The 16,381-nt window shown below is 50.3% G+C and overlaps 6 protein-coding genes across 6 annotated transcripts; 3 read left to right on the forward strand and 3 right to left on the reverse strand.

Moving 5' to 3' along the window:
- Positions 1-357: 357 nt before the first annotated feature.
- J4E78_001549 (uncharacterized protein) lies at positions 358-1,692 on the forward strand (the record flags this gene model as incomplete). Its single annotated transcript, XM_049362206.1, has 4 exons — positions 358-548; positions 600-727; positions 777-1,414; positions 1,489-1,692. 4 exons carry the CDS (start codon positions 358-360, stop codon positions 1,690-1,692), a joined length of 1,161 nt encoding a protein of 386 aa, XP_049227489.1.
- A 1,800-nt stretch (positions 1,693-3,492) lies between these two features.
- Positions 3,493-7,908, reverse strand: J4E78_001550 (uncharacterized protein; the record flags this gene model as incomplete). Its single annotated transcript, XM_049362207.1, has 5 exons — positions 3,493-3,914; positions 3,967-4,597; positions 4,648-7,625; positions 7,673-7,686; positions 7,868-7,908. The coding sequence occupies 5 exons, from the start codon at positions 7,906-7,908 to the stop codon at positions 3,493-3,495; spliced, it is 4,086 nt and encodes a 1,361-aa protein (XP_049227490.1).
- Positions 7,909-9,166: 1,258 nt separating this feature from the next.
- Positions 9,167-9,939, forward strand: J4E78_001551 (uncharacterized protein; the record flags this gene model as incomplete). Its single annotated transcript, XM_049362208.1, has 2 exons — positions 9,167-9,680; positions 9,848-9,939. 2 exons carry the CDS (start codon positions 9,167-9,169, stop codon positions 9,937-9,939), a joined length of 606 nt encoding a protein of 201 aa, XP_049227491.1.
- Positions 9,940-10,104: 165 nt separating this feature from the next.
- On the reverse strand, positions 10,105-10,863 carry J4E78_001552 (uncharacterized protein; the record flags this gene model as incomplete). The annotated part of the gene is made up of 1 exon (XM_049362209.1): positions 10,105-10,863. The coding sequence occupies one exon, from the start codon at positions 10,861-10,863 to the stop codon at positions 10,105-10,107; it is 759 nt and encodes a 252-aa protein (XP_049227492.1).
- A 794-nt stretch (positions 10,864-11,657) lies between these two features.
- On the forward strand, positions 11,658-12,971 carry J4E78_001553 (uncharacterized protein; the record flags this gene model as incomplete). Its single annotated transcript, XM_049362210.1, has 1 exon — positions 11,658-12,971. One exon carries the CDS (start codon positions 11,658-11,660, stop codon positions 12,969-12,971), a length of 1,314 nt encoding a protein of 437 aa, XP_049227493.1.
- A 58-nt stretch (positions 12,972-13,029) lies between these two features.
- On the reverse strand, positions 13,030-13,955 carry J4E78_001554 (uncharacterized protein; the record flags this gene model as incomplete). The annotated part of the gene is made up of 2 exons (XM_049362211.1): positions 13,030-13,182; positions 13,242-13,955. The coding sequence occupies 2 exons, from the start codon at positions 13,953-13,955 to the stop codon at positions 13,030-13,032; spliced, it is 867 nt and encodes a 288-aa protein (XP_049227494.1).
- Positions 13,956-16,381: the final 2,426 nt, after the last annotated feature.

Consider the following 16,381-nt stretch of genomic DNA (forward strand, 5'->3'; position numbering starts at 1 on the left):
TCCAGAACATTTCGCCGGGCATGCCACATCCGGTAATCCGACGCGTCGCTATTGCGGAGGCAAGCTCGGTGTCTTCGATTCCTATTGGGCGACAGGACTCCAGACTAGACGAATACGGTAACCAGAGCCACCAACACACTACGTCGTCAGTCCCGCTGGACGTTTCCCCGCATTTTGCCACGACTATTGCGCATTCCGGTCTCCAGAGTTGAGGGATGGGATTTCCACTTTGGCAAGAATGGCAACTTGGCGCGCTGAACATGTGGGGCTAGTTGATACATCATTGCCCTTCTGTCCTACGTTGACAGCAGTTGCTCTTACTGGCGGTGATCGAGCTTCACACCGCGACAAGTAAACATGACCCCAGCACTGGTAGATGGGTCTTCCGCCTCCGAGACCGATACACAGAAAACTACCATCAAGACATCGCTGCCAAATCCCTCGCTGCAAGTCACCGCGGACCACAACTTGAAGCTGCAAGAAGCGCCGGTGTATGCGCCAGCAAGGGGAGAAGTACTATTGCATATCAAGGCTACAGGCGTTTGTGGGTAAGGAGGTTCAGCGTGACAGGCATATCCAGACTGTTAACAGCCCACAAGATCTGACATCCATTTCTGGAAAGCTGGGAGAATAGGCTCACTCGTTGTCGAAGGAGACTGCATTCTTGGCCATGAAGCGGCCGGCATAGTTCTACAATGTGGTGAAGGTGTTACGACTTTGAAGCCTGGTATATTCAACTCTCCATCTTCTTCATCACTAGCTAACGTAGTATCCAGGTGATCGCGTAGCAGTCGAACCCGGCGTTCCATGTGGCACATGCTTCCTCTGCATGGACGGCCGATACAACCTCTGTGAAGACGTCCAATTCGCCGGCGTCTACCCCTACCACGGCACAATCCAACGCTACAAAACGCATCCCGCAAAGTGGTGTCACAAACTTCCCTCCAGCGTATCCTACGCCGAAGGCGCACTTCTCGAGCCACTTTCCGTCGTCATGCACGGTATCAAATCTGCCGGCCTATCGCTAGGACGAGGTGCAGTAATCTGCGGCGCAGGACCCATCGGCCTCATCGCCCTTGCTGCAGCGAGAGCAAGCGGAGCGCATCCGCTTGTCATCACGGATCTCGAACCTAAGCGCCTGGCGTTTGCAAAGCAATTCGTACCAACGGCTCTCACGTACCAGGTCGATCGCACTCTAGATGCCCAAGGAAATGCGCAGAAGATTAGAGAGTTATTCGACTTTGAGAACGTGGGCGAGTACGGTGCACCGGAGACTGTGCTGGAATGTACAGGTGTGGAGAGTAGTGTTATCACTGCTGCGTATACGGCGAGGAGAGGGGGCACGGTCATGGTGATTGGGGTTGGGAGGGAGATTATGAATAATCTGCCGTTTATGCATTTGAGTCTTGCTGAGGTATGTTGACAGCACTTCATCTTGTTTACGTTGGTGAGCATATTTGAGACTGTGTTTGCTAACGGATGCTGTAGATCGATCTCAAGTTCATCAATCGCTACCGCGATACATGGCCTTCTGGCCTTCAGTGTCTGGCTGGTGGTATCTTGGATTTGAAGCCGCTTGTCAGTCATACGTTTCCGTTGGAGAAGGCGCTTGATGCATTGCATACATGTGGGGATCTGAGCAACGGAAGTATCAAGGTGCAGATTATTGACGAGGTAGATGATGTGTTGTAGAATGTTTAGCTCGGCTAATCAATGACGGAAACGTTCGATCTGAAAGCAGGCTTGTTGATGCTAGCAATCATCTCCGATGGGATAGATGGCTCCTTCCCCGCGCGCCCAACCTGCAGCTTGATTATGCTTGGTGTGTCTTTGGTTCTGTCAGCCCAAGATGGCTGGTCGGACGTAGAAAGAATTGGATGAGATGTTTGTCAGTCGAGTCACGCCGAGGATATTTGGAACGTACAGTACGGATGCGCAAGCTATGGGTCAGGCGATGGGGGAAGAGGAAGACGCATAGATTGCTGAGGTAAAATGACGAAGCAGCAAATCGCAATGCTGCTTGAACAGCAAGCTCAATACCTATGTAGAGGAGACGACATATCCCGCCAGACTTACTTCCCGACCGACCGTACTTGACTCTTCGCATACATAGGCGATCAGACACACCTGAAGACATGCCATTTGACTGTACAGGTCTAGCTGATCTATTGACGCGCTTCACACCAGTCCAGGACAGCGTGTTGCGCCATCTCGACATCGGGGATATCATCGCACTCTCACGCGCCGCAAAGGCGTTTAGTGATTATGTGCGCCTGGTCGAGCGAACACAGTTTAATATCAACGAAAAGCTGAAGGTGTTTGTGACAAGTCCGAAAGCGTTTCGCTCGCTACAGGCGAAGCACAACATCCTTATCAGCGGATCTTTTGCGTTCGGCTTCATGCGGAGAATACCGCTCAACTTCCGCTTGTTTGATATCCCTACGACTATGCTGGACAGGCTCTTAGTGGAGAGAGGCCCACATGCCGAGGCCCTGAGATCGTTTCTCGAAAACGAGGGTTACAGGGTCAAGGGCAACTCCATCCCAAACGTAGGTGCTCTGTTGTCGCATCGACGAGCTTTTGCCGTCTTTGAAGTAGCTGATCGCAGGTTTAGCACCCATTCATGGAACGCGATTCCGCCGAGGGCCGTCAAACCGTCTACATTCGAGAGACGGAACATACTCCTCTCTTCGTGATATTAAACTCGGTCTTGACTTGCGACGTCAACTTCATTACCTGGAATAAAGCATACTCTGTGTTTCCATACCACAGTTTCATTCTGAAGCAAGGTCACCTACTTATGGACATCAAGCATTGGGAACATCTTCCACAGGAACTGGCTAAATGGATGCGTGTTGGGATTGACATCGCCCCTTGTAGTCTTCCGGATGCGCTTCACCCACACGCGAAGACTGACTCTACGTCTACATTGCTAGGAAACCGCTTGGTCGGTGATAAAAAATCCTGGGTAGTATCGCTAAACACTGACCTCGTCGAGCCGTCGCCCTTCCCCGACCTTCTCATCGACTATGCTGGCTTCGAGGTGACTAGTTCATTGAAGGACGAAGCCGAGACTCTGCTAGATCCCTTATCTCCTCCGTTCAACCATTACACCATTGAGATGACGGTCGTCGAGAGCTTTTCATTACGCCATCAGTACATCTTCGCCGACAAAGCTTACCCAGAGCAACACCGTTTTCGAGATCGTACAATCGTACAACTCTACACTCTGAACGCTGCAAGGCGACCGTCGGGATTTGCACGGATCTTAGCTCAAACCAACCGTCCAAATATACGTGCCATCGCAGGGTTTGTACCACCAGAGAGCTGGAAGTATTACGATAATGAGATGCTCAAATTCTTAGAGGCGAGGTATCCGGGGCTGTCTTCGCAAGTCGAAAATTGACATGGAGGTAAACCAGGATCATGTAGATTAGCATTGATCCACGCTACATAGCTACGAACCCGTTACATCCAGAGAACAAAACCACCCTAGGCCCTATCCCACCTCTCCATCCCCTCCTTCTTCATAGTCTCATACCACTTCCTCACATACTCCAACCCAGCATGCGGACCATAAATTCTCTTCTCCCACTGTGGCACCGGTGCCTTGAGTCCCGTCTCCTCCTCACACTTGCGCATCAGCTCGCTCAGAGTGCCACCGCGGTCAATCGTATTGTCGGTGCTATAGACACCCTCTTTGGCACGCGCCTCGCGTTTCTTACTGCGGAGAGTAGAAGTAGCGAATTTGTCGAATGTGAAGTTGTGCGGGTCGACGACAACACCGTAGTCCTCTGCGGCACCTTCGGGGGTGACGAGGCGGCGATGGACTTCTTGTGCTACGCGTTCGGGTGGGCGGGTCAAAGGGTCTCCGAGGCCGCCGCCACCCCAGGTTATCCATTCTAGTACGTCGCCTGTGGGTATTAGTTTTGTAGTCCACGCACGCGAACAATGAGTGCGGCTTACCTGGGTGGACATGTATGAAATCTTGCTTCGATTGACAGAATTCCATATTGTCCTTCTCCGCTGGTGTTCCATAGCTGTTGTTTCGGTAGACAACCTTTCTCGATCTGCTTCCGGGCTTTCCGCCGTTGACGCCCCAGGCCTTGGTTAACCATCGGTCGTCGTGCGTGCTGACGTCGCCTTCGCATAGCCACCTGTACAACGTTCTCTGTGCATTACCGCCACGGTAGAAGCCAGCGCCACCAGAATCTGGCAATGCCTCGTTGGCTTCAATGATGACGGGATAGTAGAGCTCGATATTCTCAGCTGGGATGGACTTGATAGCTGGGAAGAGACAGTGGCAATCTGGTCCGTCGCCGATTGGTCGCGCAGGCACGCCACCGAACCCGATCTGGTAGAGCAAGTAGAATTCGCCATCGGGCTTGAAACCAGAGTAGAAGAGATGTGGTGAGTCGGAGAAACCTGCTGCACAACGATAGGCGGGGTTTTGTTGGCCGAATAGCGCTTGCAAAACGTCCATGATCCGACCGAGGAGATGAGTGCGGCAACTGACGGCTGCTGGACGCACGGGACGGAGGATGGTACCAGCCGGAATCTTGATGTCTAGCAAGTCATGGAATCCATCGTTCACCACCTAACAGACTTAGTAACGTTTCGTGATAATCTGGCGCATGATTTACTCACAGCATACGGATCGTAGATGGCGAGCAAATGGTAACCGATGAACATCTTGAACAACGTGATAGACAGATAGAAGTTCATCGAGCTGTTTGACTGCGGCGAAGTGCCATCCCAATCGAAAATCAGCTTCCCGTTCTCCTTCTTCATGGAACAGGTAATGGCATATGGACCAACTCCTTGCCCATCGTCGTCGATGAAATCGGTGAAGCTTGACACCTCATCGCTGATTTTGTCATTGATGATCCTGCTAATGGCAAGCTTGTTCTGCTCCAGTAGGTAATCCGCAGCTGCCTCGTATACCTCCAGACTGTAGCGCTCGCATAGTTCGGTAACACGCGTAGCAGCTGTGCTGCAAGCGGTAACGAGCGCCATGAGGTCACTCTCAAACCAGTCTGGTGCACGGGAATTACGGAAGAGTACCGTCGCGAGAGTCTCGTTGTATACGCCTTTCGTGTAGAGCTTGACAATAGGTATTTGAATCCCGTCCTCGAATATGGTGCTTGCGTTGATACTCATGGAGCCTGGTACTTTTCCTTGCACATCGGTTATGTGACCAAAATTTGCAGCCCATCCTATAAGGCTGTGCTCGTAGTAAATGGGAAGTATCACGATGACGTCGTTGAGATGCGATACGGCGCCATCGGTCTGGTATACATCGTTCGTGACAAACACATCGCCTTCTTCGACTGTGCCGTTCCAGCCGTCGAGGAACTGCTGTATGAATGATCCAAACTGACCGACAAGCATCTGGCCACGTGTGTTGGTGATGACGTTGAACTCATCTTGCTGCTCGCGGATTGCTGGGCTCATGGCGCAACGAAGTAGAAGAGCATCCATCTCTCGTCTGATAGATCCCAATGCAGAGGCGATGAGCGTAGCGATGATTGGCTGCTCTTTGATCAATGCTTGAGCTGACTCTTTGGTGTGCACGGCCTTTCCATGTTCCTTCTTCTCGGTAGGCCAGATGAGTATGTTGCCCATGGAGTCGATCTTTCCGTAGAATCCAGGAAGAATGAGAGTGTTCGAGTCCATCTCAGTAACAACCGCTGGACCATGTATAATCTTGCCAGCTCCTCCGATCTTGGAACGATTCCAGAAGGTTGCCTCGACCTTCTTCCCATCCCAGACAATGACCTGCTTAGTTGTGATGGCGTCTTTGCAAGGTTCAGAAGTAGGAGCATCCTGCAAGGGCTTAAAAGCCACCTCTTCAGAAGCATCAATGACTTTGGCACGTAAGCGCATTGTCTCCATTTCAGCATGCGCGTGTGAGAAGCCAAATTGGTGTTGGTGGGCCTCATTGAACTTGTAACGGAAGACATCCACAAGCTTGTTTGAGCTGTTAAACTCATCAGAACTCAGATCAACGGTAAGTGTCATAGCTTGGCCCTTGTAGCGCATATCGGCTTGGTATACGACATTCAGGGCAGCGTTTTCGTCTGCAAGCGAAGTCTTCATTATTTCCACACCACCAGCCTTGAGATCCAGTAATGTCTCCTTAAGCTCTTCCTCGGTTATGTCGGAGAATGCGCGGATATATGTGCAACTCTGCTCGTGCGACATCTTCGTAATAGCATCGCCTTGCGCACAGAGCACACCGGGAGAAGGAGGAACAATGACAGGCCAGGAACCAAGAAGCTGACCAAGGGCGTTACCATGAAGTGGGCCAGCACCGCCGAGGGCAACCAATGCAAAGTCGCGTGGATCGTAGCCTTGCTCGACAGATACTAGCCGCAGAGCACCGTGCATGGATTCGTTTACCAGGTCGATGATACCCTCAGCTGCGGAAGCTGTATCAAGACCCATTTGCTTAGCGATCGATTCGACTGCAGCTGTAGACGCGGCAACATCCAATTGGAACTTTCCACCGAGAAGTTTCGACGGAAGGCGACCTAAAGCCAAGTTTGCATCGGTCACAGTCGCTTGGGTGCCACCTTTTCCGTAAGCTGCAGGTCCAGGTGTAGCGCCGCTAGACTCAGGTCCAACACGTAGAGTCTTTGTGAAGTCATTGAAGATTGCGATAGAGCCACCGCCGGCTCCTACAGTATTAACGTCTACGCTGGGTGCTCGTACTGACAGGTGACCGATCGCGGTCTCTCGTCGGATGATGGCATCGCTTCCCGGAAGTAGAGCGCAGTCGGTGGAAGTTCCGCCCATGTCAAATGTGATGAGATTCTTGTAGGGCGTGTTCTTCGCGACGAGATGAGAAACAGCCTTGACGCCACCAGCTGGCCCACTCATGAGGATGCGCACCGGTGTCTCGCCAGCAAGTTGGGTCGAAGTCAGGTCTCCATCGGATTTCAAGATGCGGATCGTGTCTGTATCTTTCTCGAGCTTTTTTTGTAGGTTCTGCATATAACTCTTTACCACCGGCTTGACGATGGCGTTGGCGGCTGTCGTAACGGTACGCTCGTACTCTTGGATCTCCGGCAATACATCTGTAGAAGTGACGATCTCGACATCTGGCCCAAACTCGCTGCTCAATATGGCCCTGATGCGTTCTTCATGCGCGCTATTGGCGAAGGAATTGATCAGCGATACAGCAATTGCTTGCGGTTGTTGTCTCTTCAGATCCTGCAAGTCTTTTCGTAATTCATCCTCATCCAGCTCGTAGAAGACTTCACCGTCAATCTTGATACGCTCTTTGACTTCTACAGTCCTCTCGAGAGGCACGAGAGGGTCGGGCTGTTCGTAGTGCATCCATGAGCCTAATCCGCCTGGTATCTGGCTTCGCCGTGTGGACAGTATGTCCTTGTGACCTTTGGTGACGATAAGACCGCACTTGGCGCCTTTGCCTTCAAGCACCGCATTGGTACCTGTGGTTGTGCCATGGTGTATGTACTCAAACCTGCCGTCCCAGTTGTACTTCTCTTTCAGGATTTTGCGTGCCTGTTGCACTCCGTCTTGCACACCAATAGACTGATCTGTCGTGTTGGTCGGCACTTTTGTACGTACCGCTTCGCCGTTTGGGGTGATGACGCAGACTGCACTCTATTAAAAGATGAAGCGACTTTGTGGAAAAGGGCCGTACCGTCGGTGAAGGTTCTAGGATCGTGTTAGCCGCGCTCCTTGACATGGGCCGTGTTCAGACAAGCCGCGAGGTGCTGGCAGCTGTGGATTCGGGGAAGTTCTGCATGTTCGCCGCCGGTGCCAGGAAGAAGCTAGCGGGTGGGCGTCCAGGCCTCCCACCGGTCCATGAGGCAAAATTGAGGCGATCATTACTTACCCTCCAACATCAACGCCGAGTCTGTAACCAGGCGTAGCCATGGTGTCGTATCCAAATCGCGGTTCAGCGATGAGGTTGAGTCTATCCCAGTCTTACAACGAGGACTGGATGATGGGTTACCGGATGGCCCTGCGTCATGCTATAACCATGCTTTTTTGGAGCTGCTGCTAATGCGCCGAGGCCGCGCCGAGCATTGTCGAATACAATAGCGTTCGTGCTATCAGAGGCTCCATTGCCGCTGTCAGACACTGCGCCCTGCCCATAGTGGCAGTCACCATTGCGCTTGGGGAAGGCGTCAACGGATGCCGCAATTACGGCACTGGCGATGATTGGAATGTTGAGGATGATCGGTGTTAGCTATCGTTTGGATGCGGGGTCGGTGAGAGCTAATTGCAGTCGTGTTCTCTTGGACTATCTACCTCTGCCTCGGTGCTGCAAAGCTGCTGTTATCACCGAATGATGTTTGACGCGAAAAGTGGACGGAGATGCTCGGCGCGTGGACCGGGGGCGACGCGTTTCGCTTAGGTGCTTCCGACAAGGTCGCGAAGCGTCACACTCCTCCTCATATCCATCATCACGATTTCTATTCATCAGCAATGGCGCTCGATAGCGCGGAGAGAACTACTGACGCCGTGCGCACACACGCGGAGACTACGTGCGAGGCTCTTCTCACGCCAATGAGATCCGACCGTCATACTTGATGACGTCACGCATCGCTCTTTCTACTGCTATTCAGAACAAAGAGCTTTGGCAAACCACGACGACGCAGCATATCAAAGATGCCTTTGTTTGACTTCGATAATTTCCTTTATACGATAAATCAGCTGTACACCAATCTAGGAGCACCTTCCGCAGGATGTCTCCAACATCGGAGCAGTTGACCATAACAAACTGCTACGACGATCCCTAACATCAGCAGAGAGTTCAATGTAGAACAGTGAAAATGGCTTCAAATCTCCGGTATCAGTCCTTACAGACACTTTCTGACGAAAGGGATGATGACAAACGCGTAATTATACGTCTGTACATTGCGCTAGATGAGACCAACACTATGCGGGACGTGAGTCACGAGATTCATCCTCCCGTCGCCGATACGTGCTAACATCGATCTAGCGCTTTGTGATCAAAAAGGTCACGACGGATGACAGAGCCATCTTCAACGAACGACAGGCAGTTTGCCGGATCATCGACACCCTTCCCAATTCCGGCGCAATACTGAAACATAGATTCTGGTCGTGTCATGATCATGGCGAGCATATCGGTCCCACTTCCAAACACAGGTACGAGGTGAAAAGATATATGGACTATTGCTCTGCGGGCACACTATCCAACATCATCGAAGAATACAGTGCGGAAAAATGGCAGCAGGATACCGACGACCAGATCCCTGAACCCATGTTTTGGATCACTCTCATCACAATCTCGGAAGCAATCTACAACCTCACAACCGGATTGACGTACACGCCGGGTATGGACGATGCAGCAGAAGCCTTTGGGTGGATACCAAAAGTGCATCGCGATATCAAGCCTAGCAACATCTTCCTCATTGAACCTCAAGAACCCTTCACTTCTTTCCCGCGGCCTGTGCTAGCAGACCTCGACGACATGCTCGAGCTCTTTGGATATGAAGAGTACACCAAGAAGTACCACTTGTTCACCCGAGGCTACGCTGCACCCGAGAACAATATCGAGCTGCACACTCTAGACCCCGACTCCCGAGGCTTCGGCTACTTCCAAAGGCAGCCGCTTTCCTGCAAAACAGACATCTGGTCTCTGGGCACCGTACTCTGGGAGATGATGCACAGTTTTCTCGGTCCCCACAAGGCTCAAGGCCTTTGGCACGGGGCTATCACTAATACTATACATTCAGATCCATCTCAAAGTCGCTTTTTTAAGCATACCCTTCCTGTGCTGGCGCCTACGATGGATGAGCCAAACTATACGGGGGATTTGATCCGGATATTTGAACTGTGTAATCAGAGTATATCGGCAAGAAGACCGACAGCGGTAGGTTTGAGGAGGTTGGTGGAGAGGAAGATGACGAAGGCGCAAAAGTGCTTGGGGAGTTTTGAGGGCGACGTGGAAGAGAGAATGAGGGTTAGGTATAGGAAGGAAGAGTTCGGCATGAGGCCCAACACTGGGCTTGGGAAGAGGCGACGTGGTCATTGGGCATAAATTCATAGCTCATCTAATCATACATAACACCGTATCATCGCGGGCGCTCCACCAATTCCCATTTACTTTGCAGCCATCATCTCCAAGAACTTGTCACCCAGCGCATTCGCCGCCATCGGGTTGTCGCCGGTAACAAGCTCTCTGTCAACAGTAATACTTCCCATAGACTTAGCAACACCCTCCTGCATATCCGCACCCTCTTCCCTGAGCGTACCCTCAACCTTGTCAATCTCGCCGCGGAAGATCGTTTCCATCAACTTCTCCTCCGCATCCGACCAGCTCGTCATCTTGTAGCCAGCGTACTCAAACTTCTTGCTGGGACCATACTTGGTACTCAGAAAAGCCCAAGGTCCGTGGCAGATAGCAGCCGTTGGCTTCGACGAAGTGTGGAAGTGTGTGAGTATGCGACCGAGATCCGCATTGTCGCCCAAGTCGGACAAAGGAGCGTGACCGCCGGGGATGAAGACACCGCCGTAGTTCTTCAGTTCCTCGTCGCTGATCTCGGAAAACTTCTTTGGTCGCGAGAAGCCGTTCTCTTTCTTCATGCGCTCGATCAGTTCCAGCTCTCTTTGCTTCTCGTAGTAGTTTCCGGCAAAGGCTGCGAGAGACACGCTGAGTGGGTCTGGTGTGGGTTCTTTGCCCTCTGGTGATGCGAATGTGACTTCGTAGCCGGCGTCGAGGATCTTTTGCAGAGGCTTCGCTAGCTCCATGAGGAAGTAGCCTGAGTCTTGAGATACGGTCTTTCCATCACTCCCGGTGTTGTATAGGGGGAAGGAGGACGCGTCGGAGAGGACGATGAGGACTTTCTTGCTTGCCGCCATGATGGTTGATTTGGGGTTGTATGTGTAGGTTGATGGGAATTAGTTGTTTTTGGTTTTCAAATTTGAGAAGTCAAATGGGTATCAAGCTGTGTTGTATAAGAGATGGGAAAAGGCGATATGAGGGGTTGATGTATATGTTTATGGTTTTCGCTGCAAGGTCAGTATGACGTAGGCGCTTTCTGTCCATTAGAAACGTCACACTCACCCGCCTCTCCACTTAGGTAGTCGGACGTGTTGCATAAACTTCGATGCTCTGCCTCGGACAACCTCGGCACAACTTTGCGTCATCAGCCTGATGGGCGACCTTGTACGCGAAGAAGACACGTCGCGTCGCGTGTGAAAGCGGTTCGTTGCATGACTCGTCCCGCATCGCGAGATGACTCGCTTGTGCCATCCATCTCAATTCCTCAACCCATCCAAACATACACGACGAGCGTACGCAACTGCAAGAGAAGGAGATGCATTTGGCCAGGCTGCAGAAAAACGCCTGTAAAGGTGTCCTGGAGACGTAAAAAAGCACACTGGGCAGTGCCACGAGGATTCAGCAGCAACACACATGTGTCCACAGCGCAAGAATCGCAGTCCTGGACGCCTGAAAGTCGTGCAAGAGCCTTGTTGAGGCCGTCGCATTCAGGCAGCAGTAAAAACACCAAGAAGACAACATAACAACATCACGCATAGCTTGAATCATCCTGTAGCAAAACAGATATTATATCAGGCGGACTCCGGCTAGATGATGCATCGATACTCAACGCTACTGACATTGCCACTCACCATCCTGCACATCAGCTACTATGCGCCTCTACACTCACGTATTCTTTCTTTTTTCCATCTTGTCAACTGCGCTAGCGCTGTGGGATTCAAAAGACCCGTGTCCCACTTCCATCGAAGCAAAAATTGAGGCTGACCCTTCCCGGTCCCTCGACGACCGCTACCCATACGACGTCACACCCTTCACGACCTGGGACTCCGCCCACTCAGCCCTCCTTACCTGCCCTAACATATCCACCCTCGACATCGGTGTCTACAGGTCCTGCAGTACATGGCCCGGCCGGATGAACCTACCGCTCAGCCCTTTCGGCGGTGAAAAGTATCCCGATATCAAATCTTTGAAGGTTGAAGGCTATAAGTGGGAGACATGGCAGCATCACGAAATTTGGAAAGTGCCGAAGTGTCTAGCGCCAGGCAAGCTGGAATGTTTCATGGACACATTGTATTGGGCCTACAAAGGCCATTGGATAAGCTGGCTTGGATGGCGCACTCAATCGAAAGAGCGGTCCGAGAAGACCAACGCGGAGCTATGGCTTGACGCAATGGACTGGACGCGTATCGAAGAGCTTTCTGTGGACACCGTCCCGGAAAGCGTGCGGAAGGTTTTCTCGCAGTCGCGAGCGTTGCGCTCGCTGAACACGACAGACAGCGAACTCATCCTCGGTTTGCCAAAGAACACGCTGACGCATCTGTCTCTTGTCAACGGCGAGCGCGACACCATCCTCTTCGAAGATATTCTGAACCAGCAGGGCGGATCTTTGGAGAGTCTTGAAATGCGCTGGGATACTGAGCATTATCCATGGAGGTATGACGGCGATCTCGACGACGAGATTCAGATGATAAGAAAGAGCGCAAAGAAAGTCAGGCATCTAAGCATAAACATCTTCCGTAACGCTAGCAGCTCACCCTTGGAAACGCTGGGAAAGATCGTTTCCATACCCACGCTACGAGAAGCAGACTTTTGGATAGACATACTCGGGCCACGGGAGTGGAGTTACAAAGAGCTCCGCGCCCTCGGAGAACAGTACGCAGAGGCAGAAGGCGGCAGATACCTATTTCTCAACAAAAAAGATGCGCTGAATATCTTCATTTACATGCGAGACAAGAAGCAAGGGCAAGAGCTGGAAAGAGCAACTTTTTGGATTGGTGACTGGACACGGAATTGGCTCTGGGAAACCCCAAGAGCGCATGTAAAATGTGAAGCGAAAGCAGATGTTGATATGGAAGACTGGTGTGTGGTGGATGATCAGTGGCCACACTACCCGATGTTCGTGCTCGCTCCACGGGTAGAAGCCCGGGAAATTATGGACACGGATTTCCGATGTGGAACGACATGAGCTCTGAACCTTGAATCTACGTTGGCTTCTCGGTAGATACATGCATATGTTCACGACTTTAGTCGTGACTGACGGTGGGATCCCATGCGCAGGGCTCATACACTCCAGTATCCAAGCTCTTCATCTCTTCGGCTGTGAGCTCGAAGTCGTAGATTTGGGCGTTCTCTTCGATGCGAGATTTGGTCACGGATTTGGGGAGCGGTATGAATCCCTGTAATCGCAATGTCAGTTTCTTGCTCTCTCACAAGAAATCATTGTGGTTATGCTCACCATCTGTATACTCCATCTCAGTAATATTTGCGAAGGCGTCTTGTTATACTTCTTCGCGAGTGGCTGGAGCAGCGGATCGTCGTTTTTTGTTGCGCGCACGATTGGACTGTATGCTTCGCATATCACACCCCGCTGCTTGCACCAGTCTACGATATCTGGACGCGCGAGCCACGGGTGAAGCTCTACCTGATTAACGCTGAGGACTCCACCTTTGCCCTTCCCCTCTTTTGCCTCCGTCTCTTTGATCCACGCTTCTAGCTCGTCTAGATGATGCACGCCGTAATTCGAAACGCCAATCGATCGAATCTTGCCTGCCTGCACACCCTCAACGAGCGCTTTCCATGCACCGATGCGGTTCTCCTTGCCGCCGTAGGGACTGTGCAGGAGGTAGAGATCGACGTAATCGAATCCGGTGATCTTGAGGGTGTTTTCAATGTGCTGTTTCGAGTTTTCGTAGCTCATGTCTTTCGGAGGGATCTTTGTCGTAAAGAATAGCTCTTCTCTTGGAATGCCCGACTTCTTCATGCCTTCCGCAGATGGTTGCTCGTTCCGGTAGGCGACGGCAGAATCAACGTGGCGATAGCCGACTTTGAGCGCGTGCTCAACCACCTCGGAAGCGATGTCTGCTGGCGTTTGGTAGACGCCATATCCGAGGACGGGGATCTTGTAGCCTGATGGCATGGTCTGTTGCGAGTTGATAGTGAACGCTGCCATGATTGCAGATGACGTATGGAAGGACCGTGGTGGTCTTGGAAGGGGCAACTGAGAACGCAGATTTGACAATCTCGCGAGGGCAGCAGTGCGCATAGTACCTTTGCAATGGAATGATGGAAATGGTTATCTATCTTGAGCAGCTGTTGCCTTAAAGACGGGATGGTACCTGTAGGAGTATACTCCGGGGAACCTGGAAATAGCGGACATAAAGCGCCAAGGCCGAAGACTAATGACGCGTCAGTACCTACCTAGCTACACCCAGCAGCGAAACAAAACTCCATCATCGTCAGTCCGTCGGACTTTGGAGATACTTCATCATCACCGCTTCTCTCTGGGTCTTTTTACTACCAAATTAACCTCAACGGCGCATGCGCCTCTTACCACAAGGTTCGTCCCAAAACGGCAATATTAATATCAATTCGCAGCCACCACTTAAGGACATATGACGCAGCAAGTCGACCTAATGTAGCCGCACATAATTAGGCAAATTGCCGCTATTTCCTGTCACTCTGCAACTATTTACCCAGCGATCACCGCCGTTATTGACGCCTCTTACGCTCAACACATATATGCGAAGCAGAACAGGCATCCAGCTCCAAGCTCTCATGCGAACCCCAGGTGGCTTCGCGGGCCTCAGCTGCACGGGATCCGAGATGACGGGCCCTTTGTCAGCGCTAGAAGGGCCGAAGAAGATCTGGAGAAGACGCTGCAGACTGGCGAAAGCTGGTGGGGCGAACGCACGCGAATAGGCGCCTGACACTATGGATAATTACAATACCACGTTGCGCATGCGAGCCCACGGACCTGAAACGTCCCGAACCCCCTCCTTTTTGGACCTCTGGGTCGCGTAAAGAGTATGTGCTTTCTGCAAGAGGATAGCAGGTTGCAGGCCTAACTCGTTCCTCCGACACACCGATAGACTGGCCCTTGGTTCGGCACCCCGGCAGCGTCTCAGGAGTCGGTTTACGTTTCTCAACTCCACGGAGTGTAGCACGACAGCTTTCCAACATTAGCCGAAGAGTTTTGTACGACTGATTTTCGATGGATGCCGATCGCATTATCGGAATAGAGATCGATCTTTGCCGTAGCCTTGAAGCTTGTCCGACCATGAGCTCGTGAACGAGTGGTTCGGCAGCCTGTAGTACCACCGGTGAGCCGTGAAGGGATGCACGCTGACACGACACGCACGTGCAGGGTGACTTCATAGGGTCTAGCATCTGGCCGCTTCTGTGCCACCTCTAGAAACCCATGCGATGCGGCTAAAACATGTGCAGTTCAACAATATTTGCCATTATCGACTGACTCTATCGTCTGGGTCGTAGGGACGGGAAACACTTCGCTTCCACTCCTTTGCTAATGTGGGGCGTAGATCATGAAACACTAACCCGGTCGAGTCGTCAACTGCAGCTCCTCTGTCATTGTCACATTGCTTGCCCTTCCATCTACCTCACGACCCAGTCAAACCGTTTCCTGATCTGTTTCAACCCCTCGACGCAAGCCTCAACCGTCGCTCAATGCGTCATATTTAGCTACAAGGATCGTTTTCCACTGACTCTGGTCGTTGTCTTATCGCGTGCTCGGCAATGCGGAGGAGATCCCGAAGATTCGAACAATGTCACCTACCCCGAGTGTACTAGTCCGCATCCAATTAATAAATAATTTAATTACATTAACGCTGCTAGTTCTATTAAGCACCTATTACTTATACTTTACAATAACTAAGATATAAGTACTTATTACTACCTACTTAAACGCTAATATCTTTTTAATAACTTAGTTATTACTATAAAGTTTAAGTACGTCTAAAAAGCTAAGTTTACTCTTATTTAGAACTTTTTAGCTTATTATTCTTTTTAAGAGCTAAATTAGAGCTTATTTCTTACTTTCTAACTAAGCCTTTACTATAGTATTATTTATAATATTATTAGTATCTATTTATTAAGCTATATATATAAAGAGCTTTTACTTTATTTAGTAAATTACTTATAAAGTAATCTTATATTTTAAAGATAAAGTCTAACTCTTTATATCTTATTTTATATTCTATTAAATATATAAATATTCTTAGTACGTAATAATATCTTTAACTATATACTTAGAACTTTAGTTTAAGCTATACTATATTAAGTAAGTTAGCTATAAGTTAGAGCTAAGCGTAGAGATCTTATTAATATAGTAGTTATTATTTTAGCTTTATTTTTTATTATTAGATATATTATTTCTTTAGAGCTAAAAGTTTCTTTTTAATATACTATTATAAGTAGTAGCTTTACTTATAAAATATTCTATATTTAGAGTACTATAAAATATACTATACTACTTATAGAACGTAGCTATACTAAGCCTATAATCTCTTTTAAAAACTTAAAAACCCTTTTAAAGACTTCTTTATAACTAATTTATAAGTATTTTGTTTATATAGAAAT

Source organism: Alternaria triticimaculans (genome assembly GCF_023758025.1).
Source record: "Alternaria triticimaculans strain BMP 0046 chromosome Unknown scaffold_1, whole genome shotgun sequence".
In the NCBI taxonomy this organism is placed as follows: domain Eukaryota; kingdom Fungi; phylum Ascomycota; class Dothideomycetes; order Pleosporales; family Pleosporaceae; genus Alternaria; species Alternaria triticimaculans.